Genomic DNA, 27525 nt, shown 5'->3' with positions numbered 1-27525 from the left:
GTGCTATTCGCAAGCTGGCCAGCAAGGTGGAGTAGTCACAAATTGAGGACATTAGTCAGGATTGGTACTTCAGTGCAGCACAGGACTGTGCGTTAAGTGATATTGTCAACTGACACCCTCGCTACATTCATGTTCAGGTACATAACATGAACTTCATGCAATTATCTGAAACAGAAATTATTGTGATGTTCTGTCCAACATCATTCCCTCAATTAATTCTGACACAAACCGATTAATTGGTCATTTGCTTCATGTTCGTTGGCTAGATTTTGTTGACAAAATGGCAATTGTGTTTGCCTGTCCAAATGCAATCATTAAACTCCCATGTTAATTAGATGTCTGTAAAGCACTTTAGAATATCTGTGCAAAACAGGTTAAGGCGCTCGATAAAAGGGTGTTTATTCTTTCTTGAATGTATGTTACAAGAGAGTAATGATGGCTTCCACTCAATGCAAAAAATATGATGACTAGCAACACGAGGGGTTTCCCAGGGAATTGAATCAACCCAAACTGTTTTCTTCACTTCTTTTTTTGGGGGTGAACCTGAAGGATTTTAGATTGATGAGCTACTTACAGCATTTTTCCCCTGGTCCCGGCAGGTGCTGCACGTCTTGCATTCAATACACTGCCATCGTAAGGCTTTCACACGAGCTGTTAGTTCTGGAGAGAATTTCAAACAGGACGGGTGACCTGCAAACACAGCAGAGCTGACATTCAATCTGTGACCATGTTATTCATCACACACACACACACACATCACTCGGGTAGAACGTGCATCAGCGAATGCTGTTGATGGGCAGCATGTGCTGTTTTGCAAAGTGATAACCAAAAGAAAAGTGAACAAATAGTAAAGCTAAGATCCTCAACATGTACGGATGTGAGGTTTGATTTTGAAAACTTGGAATTCATTCGAACTTTGAGAGGGCAAAAGTCACATCAATATCAAGATAACTATGCCAGAAAGAACTCTCACGGTGTAAACGAGGGTATGAATTTTTCAGTTGTTAACATGGGCTTGTCCCTTTAAGGGCAGTGCTCAATTCACCCTGGTGTTGAAGTACTGCAAATGGACAAATCCAAATAACTGTAACTGCTCCGGTCAGAGGACAATTGAACATGCTTACAATTTCCAGGTCAATGACTTGCCTGCTTTTCCACTTTTTAAAGTTGGTTCACCAGTGTAATGAAGTGTGACAGATTTGTGTATGATGGAGACATATAAATGGAGATACTAGTGGACATTGAGGCTTTATTCAATATGTCACTGGGCATATTCTAATCTAATGCATTATCAGGGTCAATAATTTCTGAAGTACTGGAAAAGCTCAGCAGGTCTGGCAACATCTGGAGAGAGAAAAACAGAGTCAAACAGGAATCTTCTTCATAACTGGGTAATGTTCTTGTCGGGTGGCCTGATTTATATTTCAAGGACATTTGTAGCTAAAGCTATAAATGATTTATAAACATTAACTGTCAAATATATACAAAACAACAGATGAATAACAGTATGAACATGCACAAACCACTATCTCTCAGATCTCTCGTCAGTCTGAGGTCACCTGACTCTAACATTCACTTATAATGAGACTCCTACTGGTCAGTCGGTGAATTACAACACAACCATGATATCACTGCAAACTGGATATGTGATTGTGTTCATATTGAATTGGAATTTTAGCTCCAAGGTGGTGATTATTATATTTAGGTATGGACTAAGCAATATGCTTCACAATTTTTAAAGACCAGAATCCAAAGGATGGTAATGTGAGAGATGCTCCAGGTAAAATGTTGGGTACAAAGTGCTGGGATGGTGCTCTGGAGGTAGAGAAGTCATGGGATGTTGAGCAGTGACAGTATCATTCTGCTGTCATGGCAAACTGGGTTCTGAAATTCTTGGGGCAGGGTGGAAGTCGAAATAGCGGCAGTGTCACAGAAGAGGACTGCGACTATCAGCTACTCACTGGAATTGTTTTCCAACTGTACACCATGAAGCACACACGAGATCAGAACAACTATTGTGAAGCATTAGCAGCAAGCAAAAATACCAGCTGCTGAGGGGCAGAAAATCTCTTCTTGCTTTTTTGGATTTGTTCATGGGATGTGGTGAGCAAAATATTGGAACGGATTCTGAGAGATAGGATTTATGATTATTTAGAAAAATATAGTTTGATTAAAGTTTGTCAGCATGGTTTTGTGAGGGGCAGGTCATGCCTCACAAGCCTCATTGAATTCTTTGAGGATGTGACAAAACACATTGATGAAGGTCGGGCAGTGGATGTGGTGGATATGGATTTCAGTAATGATTTGATAAGGTTCCCCATGGTAGGCTCATTCAGAAAGTTGGGGGCATGGGATACGGGGATAATTGGCTGTCTGGATACAGAATTGGCTGGCCGAAAGAAGACAGCGGGTGGTGTTGGATGGGAAGTATTCCGCCTGGAGGTCGGTGACCAGTGGTGTCCCGCAGGGATCTGTTCTGGGACCTCTGCTCTTTGTGGTTTTTACAAATGACTTGGATGAGGAAGTGGAAGGGTGGGTTAGTAAGTTTGCCGAAGACACAAAGGTTGGGGGAGTTGTAGATAGTGTCGAGGGCTGTTGCAGGTTACAACAGAACATTGACAGGATGCAGAGCTGGGCTGAGAAGTGGCAGATGGAGTTCAAGCTCGATAAATGTGAAGTGATTAATTTTGGAAGGTCGAATGTGAATGCTGAATACAGGGTTAAAGGCAGGATTCTTGGAAGTGTGGAGGGACAGAGGGAACTTGGGGTCCATGTGCATAGATCCCTCAAAGTTGCCACCCAGGTTGATCGGGTTGTTGAGAAGGAGTATGGTGTGTTGGCTTTCATTAACAGGGGGATTGAGTTTAAGAGCCGCGAGGTTTTGCTGCAGCTTTATAAAACCCTGGTTAGACCACACTTGGAATATTGTGTCCAGTTCTGGTCGTCTCATTATAGGAAGGATGTGGATGTTTTGGAGAGGGTACAGAGATTTACCAGGATGCTGCCTGGAATGGAGGGCATGTCTTATGAAGAAAGATTGAGGGGGCTAGGGCTTTTCTCACTGGAGCGAAGAAGGCAGAGGGGTGACTTGATAGAGGTGTACAAGGTGATGAGAGGCATGGATAGAGTGGATAGCCAGAGACTTTTCCCCAGAGTGGAAATGACTGTCACGAGGGGACATAGTTTTAAGGTTATTGGAGGAAGGTATAGGGGAGATGTCAGAAGTAGGTTCTTTACACAGAGAGTGGTGGGTGTGTGGAATGCACGGCCAGCAGAGGCGGTGGAGTCAGAGTCATTGGGGACATTTAAGCGACTCTTGGACAGGCAAATAGACAGCAGTAAATAGATGGTTACATGGGTAAGATGGGTATAGAGGGTTATGGGCCAAGTGCGGGCAACTGGGACTAGCTTAATGGTAAAAAACTGGGCGGCATGGACTGGTTGGGCCGAAGGGCCTGTTTCCATGCTGTAAACTTCTATGATTCTATGATTCTAAGAGGTGTAGGTTAGGGTGATCTTAGATTAGGATAAATAGTCGGCACAACATCATGGGCCGAAGGGCCTGTACTGTGCTGTACTACATAGAACATAGGACGCACAGTGCAGAAGGCCATTCGGCCCATCGAGTCTGCACCGACCCACTCAAGCCCTCACTTCCACCCTATCCCCGCAACCCAATAACCCCTCCTAACCTTTTGGACACTAAGGGCAATTTAGCATGGCCAATCCACCTAACCTGCACGTCTTTGTACTGTTCTATGTTCTATGATGTAGATGCCACTGGCTAGGCCAGCATTTACTGCCTAACAATAATTATCTTCAGACGGTGGTGGTGAGCCACCTTCTTGTGCCACTGCTCGTCCATGAGGCAAACCACAGTGCCGTTCGGGAGGGAGTTCCAGGATTTTAACCCAATAATGGTGAAGGAACAACTGATTTATGGTCAGGGTGGTGAGTGGATTGGAAGGGAACCTCCAGGTGATGGTCTTCCCATGTATCGGCTACCCATGTCCTTCTAGACGTTAAGAGCTCATGGTTTGGAAGGTGCTGTCGAAGGAGCCTTGCTGGGTTGTTGCAGTGCATCTTGGGAAGGTACACACTGTTGCTACTGTGCCTCAGCAGTGGAGGAATGAATGTTTAAAGTGGTGGATTAGGTGGTGACCAATTGAGCTGCTTTGTCCTGGATGGTGTCGAGCTTCTTGGGTGTTGTTGGGAGCCGCAGTCATCCAGGCAAGTGGAGAGTATTCCATCGCACTCCTGACTTGTGCCTTGTAGATGGTGGACAGGCTTTGGGGAGTGGGGAGATAATTACTTGCCACAGGACCTGCTCTTGTAGTCACAGTATTAATATGGCTGCTCCAGTCAAGCTGATTCAAAGAGATTCTGAGGTGTTTTGACTTGTGGGATAATCTCGAACGAGGCATCACTGTTTAAAAATAAGGCATCACCCATTTAAGACAAAGATGAGGGAAAATTTGTACCCTTCCCGTCAATACTAAAGCCAGGATGTTGATAGTGGGGAATTTCGCGATGGGGCGATGACTAGATTCTCTCTGAGTTGCGATGGTCATTGCCTGGTGCCAAAGTTACTTGGCACTTGTCAGCCCAAGCCGAATACTGTCCCAAGTATTGCTGCATATGAATATGGATTCCTTCAGTATCTGAGTCACGAATGGTGCTGAACATTGTGCAATCATCCTATTTTGGTGCTAATCAAATAACCAAGTAAACTAAATCAAACAAATGGAAGGACACATTAAAGGGGCAGCCCCTTAAAGGGGTACTGTCTTAAACAAAAACAAATCACAATGAAACTTAAAACATCAAACCAAAACATGATTGAGAGGGTCGATAAGGCACCCCAGTCACCCTGCGGTGCCCACCGGTTACGGAAGGCATCGACAGTGCCAGTGGACACCGTGTGCTCCATCTGCAGGTACACCAGACTGCAAATGTAACCACAAGGGCAGAGAGTGGCCCCACTTCTGACATTATGATTAAAGGAAGGTCATTGATGAAATAGCTGAAGATGGCTGGGTCGAGGATACTACCCTGAGGAACTCCTGCACTGATGTCCCACTATTGTGTTGAATGACCTATGACAACCACAACAGTGTGCTTGTTATGACTTCAACCTCTGGAGATTTTTTTTCCCAGACAGTCAAACGCTCCTTGATGTCAAGCAGTCACCCTCATCCCACCTCTGTAGTTCAGCTCTTTTGTCCATGTTTGGACCAAAGTTGTAATGATCAGGAGCGGAGTGGCCCTGCTGGACCCCACACTGAGTGTCAGTGAGCAGGTTATTGTTGTCTAACTGCCACTGAATAGCACTGTTGATTGCACTTCCCATCATTCTGCAGTCTGATGGGGCGGCAATTAGCTGGGTCGGATTTGTTCTGCTTTTTGTGGGCAGAACATACTGTGGCAATTTCCCACATTGCCGGGTAGATGTCAACCTTGTAGCTGTACTGGAACAGCTTGCTAGGAGCACAGTTAGGTCTGGAGCTCAAGACTTCATCACTATTGCCAGAATATTGTCAGAGCCTATAGCCCTTGCAGTATCCAGCGCCTTCAGCAATCCTTGATATTACTTGGGTGAATGCTGGCATCTTTGGATCTCCGGAGGAGACCGAGATGGATTATCCATTCTGGCTGAATAAACAAAAAAAAATACAGCACAGGAACAGGCCCTTCGGCCCTTAAAGCCTGCGCCAATCAGAATGCCGGTTTAAACTCAAACCGCCTGCACTTCCGGGGTCCGTATCCCTCTCTGCCCATCCTATTCACGTACTCGTCAAGGTGTCGCTTAAACGTCGTTATCATATCTGCTTCCACCATCTCCCCCGCAGCGTGTTCCAGGCAATCACTACCCTGTGTGTGAAAAAAACAAAAAACTTGCCTCGCACATCTCCTCTAAGCTTTCCCCTTCGCACATCAAACCTATGTCCCCTAGTAATCGACTTTTCCACCCTGGGAAAAAGCGTCTGACTATCTAGTCGGTCCATGCCAATCATCATTTTGTAAACCTTTATCAGGTCGCCCCTCAAGTGAAAACGATCAGCGTTTATCCAACCTCTCCTCAAAGTTAGTACCTTCCAGACCAGGCAACATCCTGGTAAACCTCATCAGTACCCTTCAGTGTGGCGACCAGAATTGTATGTGGTATTCCAAATATAGCCTGAGGAAGGTCCTGTATAGCTGCAGCATGACTTGCCAATTTTTATACTCAAGGCCCCAACCGAAGACCGTATGCCTTCTTGACCACCTTATCCACCTGCGTTGCCACGTTTAGAGATCTGTGGACCTGTACACCCAGATCTCTCTGCATGTCAATATTTCTATGGGCTCTGCCATTTCCTGTTGAACTCCCACCTGTATTAGATCTTCCAAAATGCGTCACCTCACATTTGTCCGGATTAAACTCCGTCTGCCATCTTTCCGCCCAAGTCTCCATCCCATCTATATCCTGCTGTATCCTCTGACAATCCTCTTCACCACCCGGAACTCCAATCTTTGTGTCGTCTGCAAGCTTACTAATCAGACCAACTACATTTTCCTCCAAATCATTTATATATACTACAAATTACAAAGGCCCCAGCACTGATCCCTGCAGAACACCACTAGTCACAGCCCTCCATTCAGGAAAGCACCCTTCTACTGCTATGACCTAGCCAGTTCTGTATGCATCTTGACAGCTCACCTCTGATCTCGTGTGACTTCACCTTTTGTACTAGTCTGCCAGGAGGGACCTTGTCAAAGGCCTTACTGAAGCCCATGTAGACAACATCCACTGCCCTCCCTTCAATCATCTTCGTCAGTTCCTCAAAAAACTCTCAAGTTAGTGAGACACGACCTCCCGTTCACAAAATCAGGCTGCCTATCGCTAATACGTCCATTTGTTTCCAAGTGTGAGTAACTCTTGTCCCTAAGAATCTTTTCCAATAATTTCCCGACCACTGACGTAAGGCTCGCCAGCCTATAATTTCCTGGATTATCCTTTCTTAAACAAAGGAGCAACATTGGCTATTCTCCAGTCCTCTGGGGCCTCCCCTGTAGCCAATGAGGATACGAAGATTTCTGTTAAGGTCTCAGCAATCTCCTTCCTTGCCTCAGCTCCAGGGCTTGTAATTCCCCTCTCCCAGCTCTCCACAGCTGGGCATGAACTGACTTTCAATTCCATTGTGTTCAGTCAAATCCTTCTTTTTGTTTCAAACCCATGTAACCCATGGGCTGTTTAGCACAGGGCTAAATCGCTGGCTTTGAAAGCAGACCAAGGCAGGCCAGCAGCACGGTTCAATTCCCGTAACAGCCTCCCCGAACAGGCGCCGGAATGTGGCGACTAGGGGCTTTTCACATTAACTTCATTTGAAGCCTACTTGTGACAATAAGCGATTTTCATTTCATTTTCATTTTTAATTGTGACAGCGAGGAACTGAAATATTACTACCTGTCTATCACACAAGGGTAAGTGGGAGAGTAGGTTTGCAAAGATGACATACGGAGTCTGTTAAAGGATATGGACAGGTTAACTGACTGGGCAAGAATTTGGCAGGTGGAGTACATGTCGGAGAATGGGAACTTGTCCACACTGTCATTAAGAATGGGAAAGCATTCTACTCAATTAGAGAGAGATTGCAGAATGCTGTGGCACAGAGGGGTCAGAGTGTCCGGGTAAACGAATCACAAAAGATTTGCGTGCAAATGCAGCAAGTTATGAAGAAGGCAAATGGCAAGTTGTTTGGGGATTGGTACATAAAAGTAAGAACGTTTTGCTTGTTGTACAGAGCGATGGTGAGACCGCAGATCGAGAGGACTGGGATATAATTGCATTGGAAGCAGTTCAGACAAGGCTCACTTGACTAATTCCTGGAATGAAGGGGTTATCTTATCAGGAAAGTGTGAACAGGTTGGCATGTTTAGAAGATGAGATGTGATTACTGAAAGGGCGGACAGTGGACAGGAAATGGCAGGTATTCAAGGAACAAATAGAACTCCAAAAATTGTTTATTTCTATTTGGTGCAAGAGAAGAAAGGGAACTGTGGCCAAACCACGGCTGACCAGGGAAATTAGAGATAGTATTTGATTCAAAAAAGAGGCGTACAAATTATCAAGAAAAACAAATAGACCAGAGGATTGAGAACAGTTTAAAATTCAGCAAAGGCAGACCAAGGGATTGATTAAGAAGGGGAAAATGCAATATGAAAGTAAGCTAGCGGTGAATTGAAAAACTGACTGTCAAAGTGTCTATCGGTAAGTAAAGAGAAAAAGATTGATAAAAACGAATGTCGGCACCTTACAGTCAGAAAGGGAGAATTCGTAATGGGGAACTAAGAAATGGCTGAGGAACTAAATTCATACTTTGCTTCTGTCTCCACAAAGGAAGACATGAATAATGTCCCGGAAGTTCGAGTAACATAAGTTTTAGTGAGGAGCTGAAGGAAATTAGTATCAGCCGAGAAATGCTTTGGAGAAAATGAATTGGATTGAAATCTCCACGGCCTGATAATCTTCATCTCAGAGTACTTTAGGAAATGGCCCTAGAAATAGCAGATCTATTGGTCGTCATTTTCCAAAATTCTTTGGACTCTGGAATGGTTCCTACAGATTGGAGGGAAGCTAACATAGCCCCACTATTCAAAAAGGGAGGTAGAGCGAAAACAGGGAACTGTAGACCAGTGAGTCTAACGTCTGTAGCAAGGAGGTTGCTAGAGCCCATTATCAAGGATTTCATGGCACAGCATTTGGAAAGCAGTGGTGTACTAAGAAAAGTCAGCATGGATTTACAAAAGGGAAATCATGCTTGACAAATCTACTAGAATTCTTTGAAGATGTTGAGTTGACCAGGGAGAACCGATGGATGTGGTTTATTTGGACTTTCAGAAGGCTTTCAACAAGGTCTCACATAACAGATTACTGTGTAAAGTTAAAGCGCATGGAATTGTGGGTAGTGTAGCGAGATAGATAGAAAGGAAGCAGACAGGTGTTGGGTCTTTTTCTGATTGGCAGACAGTGACTGGTGGGGTACTGCAGGGATTTGTGCTCGGACCCCAACTGTTCAAATTATATATTAGTGATTTGGATGAGGGACTAAATGTATTGTCTCCAAATTTGCAGAGATACAAAGTTGGATGGAAGGGTAAGCTGTGAGGAGGATGCAGAGATGTTGCTGTGGGATTTGGACAGGCTCATTATGTTGCATCTGCCATGCACATGCCCACACAATGTGGATAAATGTGAGGTTATTCGCTTCATAGCAATAACAGGAATGCAGATTATTTGAATGGGTGTAAATTGAGAGAGGTGGATACTCAGCAAGAGCTTGCTGTCCTCGTGCATCAGTCGCTGAAAGTAAGCGCGCAGCTACAGGAGGCAGTAAAGAAGGCAAATGGTATGTTGGCCTTCATAGCGAGAGGATTAGAGTTTAGGAATAGGAATGTTTCACTGCAATTGTACAGGGTATTGGTGAGGCCACACCTGGAGTAGTGTGTGCAGTTTTGGGGTCCTTATCTGAGGAAGGATGTTGCTATGGAGGGAGTCCCGCGAAGGTTTACCAGGCTGATTCCTGGGATGGCGGGACTGTCATATGAGGAGAGACTAAGTCGGTTAGGATTATATTCATTTGAGTTTAGAAGAGTGAAGGGGGGGTCTCATCAAAACTTATTAAATTCGAACTGGATTAGACAGGGTAGATTCGGAAAGAATGTTCCCGATGGTGAGGGAGTCCAGGTCATAGTTTTGAGGATAAGGGGTAAATCTTTTAGGACTGAGGTGAGGAGCAATTTCTTCACCCAGAGAGCGGTGAATCTGTGGAATTCACTACCACAGAAAGCAGTTGAGGCCAAAACATTGTGTTTTCATGGAATTAGATATTGGTCTTGGGGCTGAAGGGATCAAGGGATATTGGGGGGGTCCTTGGCCAGGGTATTGAACTTGATGATCATAATGAATGGCAGAGCAGGCTCAAAGGGCCTCCTCCTGCTTCTATTTTCTATGTATGTTTCTATGTATTTTATTGAAGCACACAAGCTATTGAGGGGAATTGACAAGGTGGGTTCTAAACAGCTGTTTCCCCTTATGTGAGAGATCAGAACTAAGGGACACCTTTTAAAAATAAGGGATCGCCTGTTTACGATGGAGGTGAGGTGAGAAGGTTATTTGTCTGTCGAATGCTCTTCCCCAGAGGCCAGCGGAGGCTGTGACTATTTTTACTGCTGAGTTAAGACAGGTTCTTGATGCACAAGCGGGTCAAAGGTTTCAGAGGGGTAGACAGGAAAGCAGAGTTGAGGCCACAATCAACTCAGGCATTGTTTTATCAAATAGTGGAGCAGGCCAGAGGGCCCAAAAAGCTGACACCTGCTCCTAATTCTGCTGTGTGTTGGTGTCTGAATCACTGGTCACCACCTGATTCCACTCGCTTGCCCATCATCAGCATGTTCTGGTTGTGCTGTGCTCGTTCGACATGGCCTTCCCTATTCTCAGCCAATTCCATGCACTAGCCCAGGAACCAGGATTTGGGTTTGAAAGCAATTATGCTTCTTTACCGCTCAGAAACTCTAAACTCACGAGGGTGAAATTCGCCTTGAGAGTGTCGGTACAAGGGTTCTTTAGGCGGTGGCAACCGTTCTTAGACTTTCTGGCGGAACGATAGACATTGGTCAATGGCAGCAGCAGCTCGGGGGGTGGGGGCGGGGGGGCGGGTTTACTTTATTTTTGTTTATGTTATTTACACTGGAGGGTCTGAGGGGGTGTATACACCTGTTGTCTTAAGTCGGGGTGTTAATGTTAATTTATTATTTAGGTACGGGGGGGGGGGGGGGAGGGGTTTGGGGGGTTGCTTTTTTAGATTGTGTTTTGTACTTAACCCTGTTGGGTTCTTTTTTCTTTCTCATTTTGTTATTATTTTATGATAACCTTTAATAAAAATTATTTAAATAAAAAAAAGAAAATCTAAACTCATCAAGAACAGCTCTCCCAAAACACATATAAATGCCTCCTGTGATGGCAGTAAAACCAAAGCTCAGGTAGGGAAGCTTCAATGTTTCCTCAGCTCCCTGACCCACCATCTCTGTCACAGGGGATGGGAACTTGAAGACAAGCGAAGGAACAAGAATAGGCTGAAGTTGTGAATTACAGGTGAAGGAAGCCAAAGATATAATTTGGTCTTTTGAAATAAATTAGAAATGAAGAGGAAAGGTGAGGAAAAGGTTGAAATATATAATGTTTGAGCAAATGAGAGAAAGTGAGAAATGTACAAATTATGACAGGGAAAATGAGAGAGAAAAATAAAGATGGAATATCAAAGAGGTGGAATAGGAAATGAGGAATGGACGGGGTAATCGGAAAGGGGGAGACGATTAAAAAAGACGCTGAAATAAACAAGGGTGAGGGAAAGACAGAGAGGGGGGAAATAATGAGGAATGCAATAAATGGGAAGAGACACAAAGTAAACAAGCTGGGATGGGGGTCAGAGAGCACGAGGAGCAATCCAAGACAAGTCAACATTGCGTGTGAACAAAGCATGCCTAAAGTCACATTGATGAGCTTGGTTTTGAAACTCTTGCATAATGGACTTGGTTACACCACGAGTATTGGTAGTGATGAGTAAAGACAGCATTTAAAATCTACACTTTATTTTACTGGCTCTTATATTTTGAAACATTAGCCGTCCATAATCGAGTAGTTGGTACATTCACTCAACCATGTATTCAATCTGGCGTGGACTCTTGGCACCACCAAATCACATACACGTCAACCGTCATGCTCCATGTATAAAGCAGATTATTGCACAAGACTAGATGGGTTATACACACAGACACTGTCGAGCCCCAAAAGCTCAATCAATTCATAACTTGAATTTGCTCGATGAAAATTCAGCAAGTGCCGTTGAAATGATGGAAACGCTGTGAGAAGTTGAGAGGAGTACGTACCGCTATTACCACAGTCTGCACACGAGATTAGTTCCTCACGTTTCTTCTCTCGATTCTGCTCTTTTGTACCCAGACAAAACCCACAGATTGGAATTGGCTCTGCCCGGGGCTGTTGACAGAAGAAAGCAGAAGTTTATTCTCAAGAGCTGGTTTGCTGCGATTCAGCACATCCATCAGTGGTGCCAAATGGAGCGCCAACCTGGTGCTTAAAAAGAGATAAATACAGTCAACTAACCTAACAGCTCAAGTCAAAGTAATCTTTGCATAATAGTCCTGGGCACACACCTGCTCTTTGTGACAGTTGGCATAGGATGTGGATGGCTCACCAAGCGTGGCAGACAAACGCCCGCCCACTCAAAACACCAGGCTCAGGTCAACAGCTTTACTTCTTAAACGAACAAAGTCCCCAAGTGGTGCATCAACCCAAAAGGTCCATCCCAAAAATAATGTTGCAGTCAATGATCGAATAACAGGCGTCTTTTTAACTTGCTCACTCCTGTTCATTTTTGAGGTCTCTCCATCACAACTCATATGTTAATCAAATAAAAATTTAAGACATAAACAAAACTGCCAACTGGATAATCATGTCAAGACTCAGGTCAGTTCTGAAACAGAAGAAGGGGAGTTTGTGAAAACAGACTCTGGGTCTGAAACAGAGACCATGTCACAGTGACTTTCTGCCACACATGAATAGTAAACTATTCAGCAACTCTGCAAACTCCAAATGCTGATTTCAACAGTGTCAAACACAAGTTTGTGTTCCTCACAGCAAGACTGTCCAATGGAGAGTTCCGTCAAAGAAGGAAGGCTATTCAAGCCCATCCATCTCAGTCTTGGCCATTTGAGTTATCAGGATTTAATCATCTGCCTGCTTCTTGATAATCACATTGTCATCCATCAATCTGCAGGGAGTGGATTAAGAGATTCCAAGGTGAGAGCAAAGGCGTTTGTACCGTTACTGTGCTTTGAAAGACAAATAATAAACACACCATTCCAGAAGGCAGGCTTCCAGAAATGTGAACACTGGTGAGGACATCTTGGGAATAACGTGCAGCATCACAAGCCAGTCTCCATATTCCCTCTCTACTGACAGGTGGCTAATCCCACACTATATCAGAGGTGTTCCGATTGTCATGTGAGAGCACCTTTAAGAAATGTGTGTTTAAGAAATGTACCTTTAAGAAATGGGTGTTTATCAGTGATGTCAGAGTGTGGGTGGAGCTGGGCTGCCTGTCAGCTTTTTACTTTTGTTTTAGGCTGTTTGCTGCAGGGTGCGTTTTAGTTTCGTTTTTCAGTGTTGGAGCTGAAGCCAGACAGAGCAGGTGTACTGCTGTTCTCTCTGCCATGCAAAGATTATCTCTTGATTATTTGGTGAATTCAGAATGATAAATGTTCTCAGTAGTGAATGTAAACCTCATGTGCTTCTGTTAAAAGGTGTTTCTTTTGTCTGGATGTTGGGTAGTTATTAAGGATTACTTAGTGTTGTATTCTTTGGGGGTTGTGTTTGAATTGATGGTTGCCAAGATGTTCACTGTGTGTTTAAAAAGGTTAACTTGAGTTCATAGAATAAACATTGTTTTGCTTTAAAAAATACTTTTCCATTTCTGCTGTCCCACACCTGTAGAGTGGGCCGTGTGCTCCCCATACCACAATCTAGGAACAGTTGTGGGTCAGGTGAACTCCATGATACACTTTGGGGTTCTCTAAACCCTGGCCCATAACACTATAAAATAGAAATGACTGAAAGATTTGAGGGTAAATGTTGGCCAGGACACTTGGCGATTTCACCTCGGAAATACCGCCGTGGGATCTTTTACATCCACGCAAGAGGACAGACACAGGATCCTAGTTTAAGGTCTCAACAGTGAGACTCCCTCAGCACTGTATTGAAGTGACAGCCGTATTTTATTTTCCAATCTCTGGAGTGGGATTTGAACTCACAACCTTCTGACTCAGAGGCTACGCTGCTGCCACTGAGGGTATCTTAACTCAAAGATCATGTTGCTGTTCTAATCATTTCCTATCACAGATCAAGTTCACTGAAGTTCATGCTCCGACCTCAGTAATCAGTGTTGCAACAAATTTAACCCATGGTATTTGCAAGCATAACTTTTAGCCCTACCCATTTACAGCTTTGACCCCTGAACATCTTTCACTTTTTCTTTATTTATTCGCCTATACACTACCTGCTGTTCTCCCTCTCAAAGTCCATCCCGTCTCCTGATTAGTGTAGCTCCTCCCAGCTAGTTGCACACATTCACCTGCTCAGTAACATTTCCCACCTCTTTCCTCCTGGTACCAATCCTTCAATCAGGTCAGCAGCCTGCTTCATTCATACCCGAAGGCAAACACTGACCCACATGAATCACATTTCATAGAATTTACAGTGCAGAAGGAGGCCATTCAGCCCATCGAGTCTGCACCGGCTCTTGGAAAGAGCACCCTACCCAAGCCCACACCCCCACCCTATCCCCATAACCCAGTAACCCCACCCAACACTAAGGGCAATTTTGGACACTAAGAGCAATTGTAGCATGGCCAATCCACCTAACCTGCACATCTTTGGACTGTGGGAGGAAACCGGAGCACCTGGAGGAAACCCACGCAGACACGGGGAGGATGTGCAGACTCCGCAGACAGTGACCCAAGCCGGGAATCGAACCTGGGACCCTGGAGCTGTGAAGCAATTATGCTAACCACTATGCTACCGTGCTGCCCTTAAAGCTGTCAGTCATCTCATCTTCGCGGGTGGAAGAAAAACTTACTCAAAAGGTTTTGACGCAATTTTTTAAGTTGGAATGGAACAAAACAACATCCAATGTATCGACACATTGATTCACCAAAACATGCCTGGAAAACATGGTCACAACCAGGTGAGGGGTAAACTGGCTGCCCTCCACTCAACAAAAAGGTTACGTTTTTTTTTCCCGAGGATTTGCCTTTTCCAAATCAGGAAAAGGCATATGCAGTAGCAATACAGAGCTAATTAATCAAGGATTTCCTGGGTTAAAGAAAAAGCAAATTTATTAACCACGAAACCAGGGTGAGTAAATATTAAAAAATGCAACAACAGTGCACACGCAGCTCTAAGAAATAAGGACACGAAAACTCCAATCAAAAAAACTGAAGAATGTATGGTTTAAATGTTCTTATATTGCCTCCTTTGGCGAATTTGGTTTCACTGGTTGTTTTTATGGATGCAATCAGATACAGCAATGTTGCAATTACTACAAGATGTTGGTTTGAATCAGGTAATACACATGTTGCGAGAGATAGCGAGAGCGAGAGAGACACACACACACTTTCAGCCCATTTCCTCTGCTAATGTTTTTGCTGAAGTCTCTGCAATGGCTGCGAGAGCCTGGCCTGTTATATTTCATTCAGTGTATTTCTGAGGGGTTTTGGCTCTTTCCGTGGCAGTCACTGCTTCAATATCCAGCACTTTGCATTTTATGGTCTCGGAGTTTCAGTGGGTCTTCTCTTGTGGCATCTTATGGAGCTCAAGCCGTTTCTGTATATTTCTACACTATATCCCAAGCTGCATTCTTGACATTTGCACATCGTTAATCTGTATCACGTATAATAATTGACAGATTATAAACTATTCAGTATGCACACACATGACCACTGGAAGGCTAATTGTTTTGGAAAGGGCATTTTACAGCCTTCCTTAATGTGGAAGGAAATTTAAAGATGGAATAAATGTTTAAACTTTCCCTGCCAGCATTGAGAATGGATTATGATCTCTGTCACTACTGGGCTGCTATGGCATTGGTAAACGACACTGTCCATTGTGAACAGCAACTGAAGAGTTGCTGCCCAGTTGCCCATGACCAAAGGAAAACACATTGCCACAAGGATATAGAGACTGAGCAGAGATACAGATCCAACAAGTGAAGAGGATGCTCAGTGGAGTGCAGAACTCTGCCCATGCTGTGTTAATTCAATGGTACTACAACTGCACAGCTCTTACTGGAGGCTTTTCACTTCCTGGTTGATGCTCTCTAACTTTTTCATCAGCATCTGCCCACCTTGGGAAGTGATAGACAGTTCCCAGAGTGTTTCCCACTTCTCCACTGAACATGGTCTGTTGTGGCAGCTCCTTCCACAGCTGCTACACTTAACAGGGTTGTCCCAAGAGTGACTGTTTCCCTCTCCAGCGGGCTCTTTTTTCTGTCATCTGGTCATTTCTTTATCTTCTCCCTCTTCCATACTTGTCCAACTTATCTGCAGGCACTCTGGTCGCAGCGAGGACTTCCCATGCATTGATCCCAATCAACGTGAAGTCACACTTGCAGACATTCTTGCACCACAGGTTAGGCAACCTGTTGGTCTTGTGCTGATCGAAAACTCACCACAGAACATGTCTTCAGGGATGCTGCAGTCATCCATTCAGATCACACGACCCAGCCAACAAGTCGCCGTTGACCTAAGTGGACAAACATGTTGGGGATGCCTGCATGCTGGTGTCCGTCCATATTCAGCACCGTGTCTTGCTGGGAGGTGCCCGTTATTCATCTCAGGCAGTGGAGGTGGAAACTGTTCAGCCACTTTTCTTGGCTTGCCTCTCCAATGCAAAGGAAGGTGCCAGGAACACCAGCCTGGCACACACACAGCTTACAATGTTCAATTAGCTGTGTGGCACGGTGGTGCAGTGGTCAGCACTGCTGCCTCACGGCGCCGAGGTCCCAGGTTCAATCCCGGCTCCGGGTCACTGTCCATGTGGAGTTTGCACATTCTCCCCGTGTCTGCGTGGGTCTCACCCACATAACCCAAAGAGGGCTGGTTTAGCTCAGTGGGCTAGACAGCTGGTTGTGCTGCAGAACAAGACCAGCAGCGCGGGTTCAATTCCCGTACCAGCCTCCCTGAACAGGCGCCGGAATGTGGCGACTGGGGGTTTCACAGTAACTACATACTTGTGACAATAAAAAGTTATTATCATTATTATGTGCAGAGTAGGTTGGTTGGCCACGCTAAATTACCCCTTGACTGGAAAATAATAATTGGGTATTCCAATTTATATAAAAAAGGACTTTTCCATTAGCCCGCTGTTGGTCCACATTCGACTTCATAACTTTATCTTGACAGATGCGACCTGGGAAATCCTCATGCTGATTTCAGTGTCAAGGCCAGGTTGTCGATCCACGGGACGTGCAGTTGTTGGAGACCTCCAGGGTTCGGGTTGTCAATGTTGACGGAACGCAGAGTCTCCACATCCTGGCTCAAAACCTTGGTCTTCCTGACACGGATTGTCAGTCCAAACTCCTTGCAGGCCTGGGGGAACTGATCTACAAGTGAACTGTAGTCTGGGGTGCCAGCGCGGGGTCATCAGCAAACAGCAACTTATGAACGATGCCTTTACGCACTTTGGTCTTGCCAAGTTGAACAGCTTGCTGTCGGCTCTGGTATGCAGGTTGACATCCCCATTTGCGTCGCCCAAAGTGTATCAGCATGGAGGAGAGATTTGGCACAGGGTGCAGCCCCACTGCCATTCTCAAAAAAGCCTCCATTGTAACAGACAAAACTGCATATTCTGGTGGAAAGAATAAATGACATGCAGGAGTTCGGGTGGGCAGTCTTGTTTTCCGCATCAGTTTCCAAAGTCCATCTCTGCTGACCAGGTCGAAGGCCTTGGAGGTCTACGAAAACAACAGGGTAGTCTGCACCGTCCGTAGCACTTCTCCTGCTTCCATCTCAAGGAGGTTTCGGGCCAATCTGCATCCAACAACCAGTTCTGAAAACTCTGCGCACACATTGGCAGCTGTGGCAAATTGCACCACAGAAACTGCGACAATCCGCAACATTTGAAATAAAATAAGCCACAACATTCTGAAAAACAATGCAATTTTGGGCGGCCAGCAAGGTTGCACTGCTGCATCACTTCGCCAAGGTCGCAGGTTCGATCCCGGCCCCGGGTCACTATCCGTGTGGAGTTTGCACATTCTCCCCGTGTTTGCGTGGGCTTCGCCCTGACAGCCCAAAGATGTGCAGGGTACTCTAAATTGAAAAAAAAAAGACCAAAACAAAAATTCCATTTGCCTCATCTCCCAATGCCAATAGATCCTTCAAAAATTTCCAGAGATGGATCTGCAACTTCACAAGTTTGGGCCATACGATTTGTTGAAATCCATCCATTAATATTTGAGATATATTGCTTCCAGACAAGGAGTGAAAACATGACCTTCCCCCCCAACTGTAGGAACTCCACATCAGTGGGAAAACAGCCATTTTCACTCAACTAGCATGAAGATTTATCATTTTCTTTTGTAAGAGAGATGAATTCTGATTTTAAAGAAAATGCTTCCATTTCAAATTTGCAAAAGGTGACGTCTTTTGACATTCCCCACTGTGCTGAATTTCCACCACTAGAGGTCACCAACTGCAGCAGCAAGGCCAGCCCTGACTCTCATTCACTGAACAAACTTTAATATTTCCCATTATAGAATCACAGGAACAGACAGTACAGGAGGCAGCCATTCAATTAAATTTATGTCATCTCTCAGAGCAACCGTGCTTAGTCCTAGATTATGATACAAATGAATTTCCTGCAGTTGTGGAGCGCTCAGACCGATCCACCAGCATTATACATTGACTTAGAGAAGCTGAACTGTGGTAAAACACACATAAAGCATCGGGCATTTTCTTTGGTAATTTTATCTGTACTCGAGGACGCTTCTTCGAGATTGATGGCAGCGGCAGAGAGCATTAGCCAATTCATACGTGGTTCTCCGAATGTTAAGTGAACTAACTTCACATTGCATGTGGAAAATGGCAACATGTACAAAAAACAAATATTTGCGGATTGGAGGTACCCTTGAAATAAACTGCCCGTAGTTTGCTGGATCGAGGCTTTGATTCCTGTGATCCTAGCTCAGCTGTGGAGAACATCAAGCAATAAACACTGAAGCACTGTGAAAGGAACAATCCAAGCTGCTTCTCATGATATCGGCATTGAGGCAATATTTATTTTCATGTTATTACTGAAGGAGGGTCACAGCAACTCTTTACCAGAATGCCCAAAAAGGAAAATCAGGCGGAAGAGGAAGGTAAGTAAAGATGAATACTCGACCTGACCTTCAAAACAGCTATGTTAAACAATGTTGTGCCTCCCTTTCCAGCACTGCTGACAACAACTTACTTCCTGTAATGATGCTTTAGACATTTTAGTGGTTTTGAGGATCGCATAGCAACTTTTCAAGCGAAGAGCAGGGACTTCAGTCAATGTCTTGGTCAACAATATCACTCATAACCAATCTCGCTCGGCATCTCTCTCAGTGCCAGACATTGCTGCTGTGTATTACTGCCGACATGTATGTGAAAGGCTGGTGTGAAAGGAGTATCAGAATGGAGAGCTGCTATCATTGAAGCCTATCGTTAGTGAGTAGAGAGGCTGCAGGCATTTACAATTTTAGTGATTGACTTACAGAGAGCAAGTATTGTCCAGGTTTGTGGATGAGACCAAATGGATCAGTGGGTGATAACTCTTACACTGGCATAATAAAGAGACCTGGACAGGCTCGGTGTTAGGTCAGTGAGGAGAAAGATGACAGATGGAGCTCAATAATTTGCAAAATTTGTCTAAGTTCATGGGATAAGGTACATGATGTGAGAGCGTGGACAACAGCAGAAAATTTCCAGCTTCGGTTAATTGCATGTGCAGGCAAGAAATAAAGCAAGATGTTGGAGTGTGTACTCAAAAAGTATGTCTTATATGTCTGAGGTGAGGTTAAGTTGCATTTGGCCTTATTCAGGCTGATGTTTTGTTTCATACAAAGAATTATTGTAAGCAGTCCAGAGAGACCGAGAAGTTTATCCCTGAACATCGACAGCTCAGTTATGCTGAAAAGTGGAACAGGTTGCAACGGCATTTCAAGATGTTCACAGGTAAAGGTCGGTGGATCCAGCATAGGTCTTTCATTGTACATAATCTTTGAGGGATTGATACACAAGATAAAGTTACGGATGTCAAAAGAATTCTGGAAATTTAAGAAACATTTCTTGCACTCGGAGGACAGTTGAACAGAAATCCCAGCAAGGATCTTTTCAAAAAGGACAGGATGAATTCCTATTCGGGAATGGGTTGGGTTTTGCGTTGCAGAATCACGACGAGGAAATCGAAGGAAGGTTTTCAAGGATAGCATTTTCAAGCGACAAGGCACTTTATAATGCAAACAGTTATTAAAAACTAATGGGAGAGGCAAGGCATCGCTTGTTTCATAGGGAAATATTGTGGAGCAGGTTGCATGTGATAATAAAAACTAGCCTGCGTACTTCTTCCCCACCTCAGATCGGAGTGAAACTCATTCCCGCTTAGGAAGAGGAAATATCTGCACAGCATTTTCTCTCTGTTCTTCAACTTGGAACAGAAGCTTTGCTTTATTTCCACACGTGGAACCCACAACCACCTCAATGTGCAGCAGCATTATTTCAAGGTACTCAGTGCCAACGGCCGAGTTTCTCATTCCACATTGTCGAGGGAAAATGTATTTTATTTGTTCATGGGACATCTTCAGCGATCATTCACGAACGAGTATGACTGTCCAGCTAAGAAACTCAAGCGTCATTGGTCGGGGTTTCTTTGGTCTTTGCCCAGCCCAGCGGAGTTGGTTTTGGATGATCATGGCCTTGGTGCTGGTGCTTTTGGCTCCTGCAAGGACGGTGATGTTAGCGCGCCTGTCCTCTCAGCTGATGCAGCAAATCCATCTCAGACAGCATCAATGGTACCTGTCCAGGGCCTTGAGGTGGCGTTGGTACACAGTCCAGGTTTCTGAGCAATTTAGAAGGGTTGGGGGTGGTGACTGCCTTGCACACGAGGATCTTGGTGACCAATGCAGCGGCCATTGAAGACGCTCATCCTTAGGTGTCGAAAGGCGGCGGTAACAGGTTGGGTATTTGATTTGTTTTGATTTATTGTCACATGTACCGAAGTACAGTGAGAAGTATTTTTCTGTGGCCGAGGGAACGTACACAGCACGTACATAGTGGACAAAAAGAATAATCAACAGAGTACACTGACAAATGGTACATCGACAGATAGTGATTGGTTACAGACAAATGTTGGATCTCTGCATCGATGTCAGGTGGCTCCCAGGCAGGGGGAATGCTCCAACTTTGGGAGTGTAATGGTACTTCCTGTTCATTTCCTTATTTTCCCAATTACTGAGGTGGTTGTTGGTGAGTGGCCTTCTTGAACTGTTACAGGAAGTACCAGGATTCTGACGCAGAAATGCTGATGGAATGGCTGTATATTTCCAAGTCAGGATGGCACATGACTTGTAAGGGAATGTGCAGTGGAGGTTTTCCCATGTATCTGTTGCTCTTGCCATTCTTGGTGACAGAGATCATGGGTTTGGAAGGTGCTGCTGAAGGCGCAGTGGGAAGTTGCTCCAGTGCATTTTGTCAACGGTACACACTGCAGCCAGTGGTGTAGGGAGAAGGGATGAAGGTGGTGGATGGGGTGTCAATGAAGTGGGGCTGCTTTGTCCTGGATTGTGTCGAGCTTCTTGAGTGTTGTTGGAGCTGCACTCATCAGGCAAGCGGAAACCATTCCATCACACTCCTGACTTGTGCCTTAATGGTGGACTGGATTTGGGAAGTCAAGTCGTCAGTTACCACAGAGTTTCCAACTCCTGATCCAATCTTGTAGCCACAATACTTATCCGGCTGTTCGAGTTAAGGTTCGGTCTATGGTTACTGCTATGAACGTTGATGATGAGGGGATTCAGTGACGGGAATACCACTGAATGTTAAGGGGAGATGGTTATTGCCTTGCACTTGTGTGGCATTCATGTTACTTGCCACCTATCAACCAAAGCCTGAATGTTGTCCAGGTCTTGCTGCATGCGGTCACAAACGTCTTCAATATCCGAGGAGTCACACATAGTACCAAACATTGTTTGATCAACAGTAGGTCCCAAATTCTGACTTTACAATCAACGGCAGTCATTGGCAAAATGGCTAAAGATGTTGGAGTCTATGACACTGCGCTGAGTAATTCCTGCAGCCATGTCCTGGGACTGAGGTGATCAATCCCTTACAAGAACAGCCATTTTACTTCGGTTGAGATATGACTCCAGTCAAGGGAGGCTTTGCCCTTGATTTTCATCAACTTGAACTTTACTTGAGCCCCTTGATCAAATACCGCTTTAATGTCGCTCACTGCTGGAATTTAACTCTTTTCAACATGTTTGGACCAAACCTGTAATCAGTGGTCCTGGTAGAACATAAACTGCCCACCAATGCGGTCATTGCTGACAAGTGTCACTTGATTGAACTATAATTTTCTCACACCTTAAATCACTTTGCTAATGATTGAGAGTAAATTGCTGTGGCGCTAATTAGACAGGTTGGATTTGCTCTTTTTTTTTGTGGACAGCACATTCCCGGGCAATTTTTCATATTAGCGGGTAGATGTCAGTATTGCACTGTGCTGGAACATCTCAGCTGGAGGCATGGTTTGCTGGGGAGCATGCCTTCAGCATTATAGCTGGGATACTGTTAGGGCTCAGCCTTCGCTTTGTCCGCTGCTGTAACCTGAATCACACGGAGTGAATCAAATTGGCTGAAGACTGGCATCCAAGATGCTCGGAAGCTCCACTCAGCATTTCTGGCTGAAGGTGGCTGCTTGTCTTTTGCACGGACACGCTGGATCACGCTTCCATTGAGGTTGGGGATGTTCGTAGAACCTCCTCCTCTGGTCAGCTGTTTAGTGGAAGAGCTGGAGCTTTCATATCATCTGGTGGTGTGGAATCACTTTGCTCATCAACAGCATGCAACTTCCACTGTTTCGCATGTTTATAGCCCTCAGATGGTGTTGCTTCATCAGGTTGGCCATGTCTGGTGATGCTCCTGACATGCTCGCCTATTCTCCTTACTGAACTGCGTCCATTGACTTGATGGTAATGATAGAGTGAAGGATATGCTGGGCCATGAGCTAACATATTATGGTGGTGCACAATGTGGCTGCTGCTGATGGCCCACTGTGTCTCCCAGATATCCAGTTTTAGCTGCAAGATCTGATCTGAGTACATACCATCGAGCCTCATCAACCGTGATGGATGGAAAGCTGGCCATTGAGGTTTGATCAATATAAAATAACCAATATACCAGCCACCTCAAGCAGGTTTACCCCAAGGCAGACCAGATATGACGCAGTGAATGGTGGGAGAAAATAGCTGGTTTGAATGAGAATTGTATGCATTTGGACCATCCACCTCAAGACGGTTTTTCATCAAGTGTAACTTGGGCCTGAGAAACCTGCCCTTTACTTGGTGCTTCGGATCGAATGAAAGTGGTGCTCAGAAGGCGAGAGGTAAACATCTTGAAGTGGTTTCTGTGCTTGTAAACCCACGCTGTCTCTTCCTCAACACATGAAATATGATAGCCACCCAAAGAGCTTTGTATTAAATGGCACAGGTTATCTGTAAAATTGCCTTCTTCTCAGCCAATAAAAGTAAAATGTTCGCTGAAATGACTGACCAACTGCGCTTCATGGTGTATGTACGACAATAGTGACATTGTTTGAAATGAAATAAGCACACACTGACACCTTCACTAGTAATAAGTCCTCTCTCCACTTGAAGCAGTGTACGGCCAGACTGCCATGGTGTGTACACAGGGCAGGATGAATCTATGGGAAGCTGACATCCTGACCTAACTGCCTCAGGGACTCGAGCTCTCTAACCCATGTCAATAACAATCTACTTAAACCGGATGGCTTCAGAATCAATTATCCCTGGATAAATGGACTAGTTTTAGAGCTCAAAAGAATGATTCGCTACAGGATTTTTACGCAGCGCTGTGAGTGATATTTGAAAGCCAGGCCTGAACAATCAGCGAACCAACTTATAGAACAAGCTCAGCCAGATAAAAAATACTGACGTATTTCTGACACACTGTCTTGCTGACAGATCACTCTGGAGTCAGAGGACTACTTCAGAAACATCAAATCATGGAAATATGAGCGGATGGACTTTGTGCAATATTTATAAAGCACAGTGCTGCCATTGAGCTCAGCCTTGGCTTATTTTTCCTCTCTTTTTCCTGCACACGCCAAGTTAGTTTGCTTTCTGTCTTGTGCATCAGTTGCCATGAACGAAAAGGAAGCCTCTTCTACTACCTGCATCCTCACTGTTCGATTTCTCAACTCCAAGAGGTGTGAACACTAATCCTGATTCCCTTTTTCCCTGCAGCTGTAACTCCAGAACATGGAACCTAAGCATCGGAAGGTTCAGACACCAATGACAGAGCAAAGTGTGAAGGAATGCACAAAAGGCCCAAGTCAAACAGAGTGCTCCAGAGGCTGGGGAGGGGTGGGAGAGAGCTGTGGTTATCAGGCTACATGATGTTACATCTGAAGTGGCAAGGACATTACCAGATTTGAAGACCCGGAAGAAAACTTTAGATCACAGGGACTAACCACAAGACTCTGAACCAATTTATGTCAAGGAGGACAGGGACAATCATTCAACAGGACTTACTGCAAGATAGGAATATTTTTGATTCGTTTATGGATTTAATATTGAGGTGAAAGTAGCCGGTCATTGTAATGGAGAGGGTATGGAGTTGGAAACTCAACATGGAGTTGAAGATGATGCTCAGGCTGGCTTGGACAGGGAATAGTCAGGGAAATGGAATTGATAGGAGCGTTACGTGGACCATGGTGTAGGCTGAAGGCAATGGTTCCAGTCTTACCAGTGTTTAACTAGAGAGGTCGTTCCCCCAGGGACCATTTAACACATATTGAGTGAGCACAGTGGTTAGCACTGCTACCTCACCGCGCCAGGGACCCGGGTTAAATTCTGGCCATGGGTGACTATCTGTGTGGAGTTTGCACATCCTCCCCGTGTCTGCGTGGGTTTCCTCCCCCAGCCCAAAGATGGATTGGCCACGCTAAATTGCCCCTGAGGGTTGTTTGGGTTTGGTGGGGCTAGAGAGTAGGGTAGAACACTCTTTCAGAGGGTTGATGGGCTGAATGACCTCCTTCTGCACCGTAAGTATTCTATGAGAGGAGAAATTATGGCATGAATTTTGAGTTCCAATTCAACTGCATTGAATTTGGTTCTCTTGCAGGATCCTCCCAGGGAAAACATGTTTGTTCAGACTATGAAAGCACCTTATTTATCAGCTGGGAGTTTTTGAATATTATTCAAATGATGGGTTTTAGGCAGCTAAATGGCAGCAAATTAAGATTTACGAATTTGAAACAAAAATATTTACGACGCTTGATGCAAGTCAAAAGATCGACTCCTAAATGCACCACTCTCATCGGCTGTTCGTCAGCAGAATAAGTGAAACTCTACTGGTGCTCAGTGCCTTGAGCTGTGGACACAGACACACAATATCGCGTCTGCTGAGACCTGTCTCACACAACCAAGTACCTGGCGACAGAGGGGGAGGGTAGCAATGACTGTGGGAACACATTCTCGACCTGCTTTTTTTCTAACCCATTCCAAATCTCAGCGACTTTCATCCTGAACATTTCATGCTCGGTGGGGCTTCACTATCAGATGGCCCACTGAACGCAAGAACACTGCAATGACTGGTGCTTTGAAATTCCAAAATTACTCGTCAAACAGAAAAGGAGGAAAATAAACAAGAGCTGGAAAGGCAGCGAATGGAGCCTGGTCCCAGGCCTGTACTGTGCGTTAGGCAGGCAGCCAAGCTTGCTCATCAGCTTCCTCTTCCATATTGCAAATTCATTGGTCCTCGTATCTTAGCGACTTAACTGATGATGCAAACACTTCCTGCAAATTAATTTAGAATCTCGAGAGACTTACTCTATAATTTGTTGGTGGCTATCCAAGTATGTACCTGATTTTACCAAGGTGAGAGGCAGGAGTACCAGGAATGGAAATGTATTCCATTTAATGTCAAATAGCAGCATAAAATAGGGAACAAATTAGCATATTTGTCTGCAAGGAGTCAACAGTGTCCTCGTTGCGGTCACTCATGAAGTTTTCTCTGGCAATAAAAATTAACTGACCGCAATTCTGCCACATCATTCTTTTTATGCAGCTTTTAATCAGGTATCAGTGTCTTTACCTCCTGAGTTAGTGCCTTTCAAGGAGGCAGCCAGGTTGCTGGGGGCACACTGAGAGAACGTAACGGAGCTGATCTGAAGGATTTGATGACAAATTGTGCATCACACAGGTAGGGCAAGAGGAGATTCTGAAGTAGAGTCAGACAGACTCAGTTTCTCTCTCCACACGTGTTGCCAGACCTGCCGAGTTTATCCAGCGTTTCCCATTTGGACTACGAGGTTCCAGTGGTTTAACACCAGGATCAATAATTGGATTTAATTCCCCCAGCACAGCAGAATGGAAAACCACTGCCTGACAATCACAAATGGGTCAGCTCTAACTTTGTTGGTCCTTGGATAGCTGTTGATTTCTTCTCAACAGATCTGCCTTTAATATTACCAATTCTCCTGTAACTCCCAGGAAATTCTCAGGTAAATGCCGGGATCTCAGTCATCGATCAGGTCTGATTCTTGTCGCTATCCACCTTTTTTTCTGCAAACATATGCTCAGAGCTTTTAATCGGACCGCTCCTTATTCTTTTGAATATTTATTCTAAAAATATGGTAAGGAGGCGAACTGTCCATCAATCTTGTGGCTCCAGCCAGAGACTTGAGCAGAGAGAACAAGCCATTGACCAGTTTATCTGCTTCTGTCCAATGCATGTTGGTAACACAAATCACTGCCTGCAGCATCTAAAAACTCCCGACAAAATGCCAGTCATAATTTAACAGTGGGATTCCAAGTTCGCCGCTTTCTGTGACTATGCTTAATTATCAATTTGTGGTATTAACAGGTTAACATTTTGACAAACGGATCCTGCACACGATTATATTGGGGTTTCTCAATATCATTTAAAATTTTCATCACGAGTTCATTTTCAGCTACAAAAGCCCATTTTGTAACGGTACATCACCACAAGTGAAATTACTGATGTCTTGAGTGTGTCGTTAGTAAATCATGCCTCTCAACTTGAAGTCTAATTGATGTGGCCATGTTGAAATTTGCTCATAATCAGAAAACTTCCAAATCCAAGAATTAAATACTTCTTTAAATTGAATGGACTTTCCAGAAGGAAATGAGCACAGCCGCACTGTTAATGAAAGATGCCATATCTGGTGTCTCATTCAGAAAACACAAAGGGCCAAAACATCAAAGACGCACACGGTAAACAAGTTGTCGACTTCAAAAGCTCACATATTCTCAAAAACTTCTCAGCAAGTTTTCGGAGCTAAAATACACAAGACAGTTTCAGCTGAACTGCTCCATTTTGGAATCGCCTCACAAATAGATCTGCTTGGTGCAGCTAACTGACAGCATGCAACAGCTAAACTAAAATGGAGTTTGAGTCAACGCTGAAAGATATGAGGAGTGTCCAAATGAAGTGTTCCTCATGTAATCCAGCTCACTAATTCCTCCTAGAGTACATCTTGAGAGGGATGAGACGGCACAAATGGATTTCAGCATCATATACATCAGTGCCTTGTGTGGGAACAAATGAAAAACAGTTTGGTAATTTAGTCTCTTATGAGTTGCAGTGCCTCGTCTATGGAGGGCAATTTTTTTTTTTAAACATGAT

The 27525-nt window shown here is 44.6% G+C and overlaps 1 protein-coding gene across 2 annotated transcripts in view; it reads right to left on the bottom strand.

Moving 5' to 3' along the window:
• The window catches only part of LOC140396944 (histone acetyltransferase KAT6A-like), a 616358-nt gene that overhangs the window by 107519 nt on the left and 481314 nt on the right, over positions 1–27525 (bottom strand). For both annotated transcript variants that reach the window (XM_072485891.1, XM_072485892.1), the window contains exons 3-4: positions 11929–12037; positions 575–690 (exon numbers count right to left, since the gene is read on the bottom strand). In XM_072485891.1, the coding sequence (XP_072341992.1) occupies positions 575–690; positions 11929–12037 (225 nt within the window). The remainder of the gene's footprint in view (positions 1–574; positions 691–11928; positions 12038–27525) is intronic.

Source organism: Scyliorhinus torazame, chromosome 20 (assembly GCF_047496885.1).
Source record: "Scyliorhinus torazame isolate Kashiwa2021f chromosome 20, sScyTor2.1, whole genome shotgun sequence".
Classification (NCBI taxonomy): Eukaryota; Metazoa; Chordata; class Chondrichthyes; order Carcharhiniformes; family Scyliorhinidae; genus Scyliorhinus; species Scyliorhinus torazame.
The sequence above is the reverse complement of the archived record's forward strand: the minus strand, read 5'-3'. Positions and strand labels throughout refer to the sequence as shown.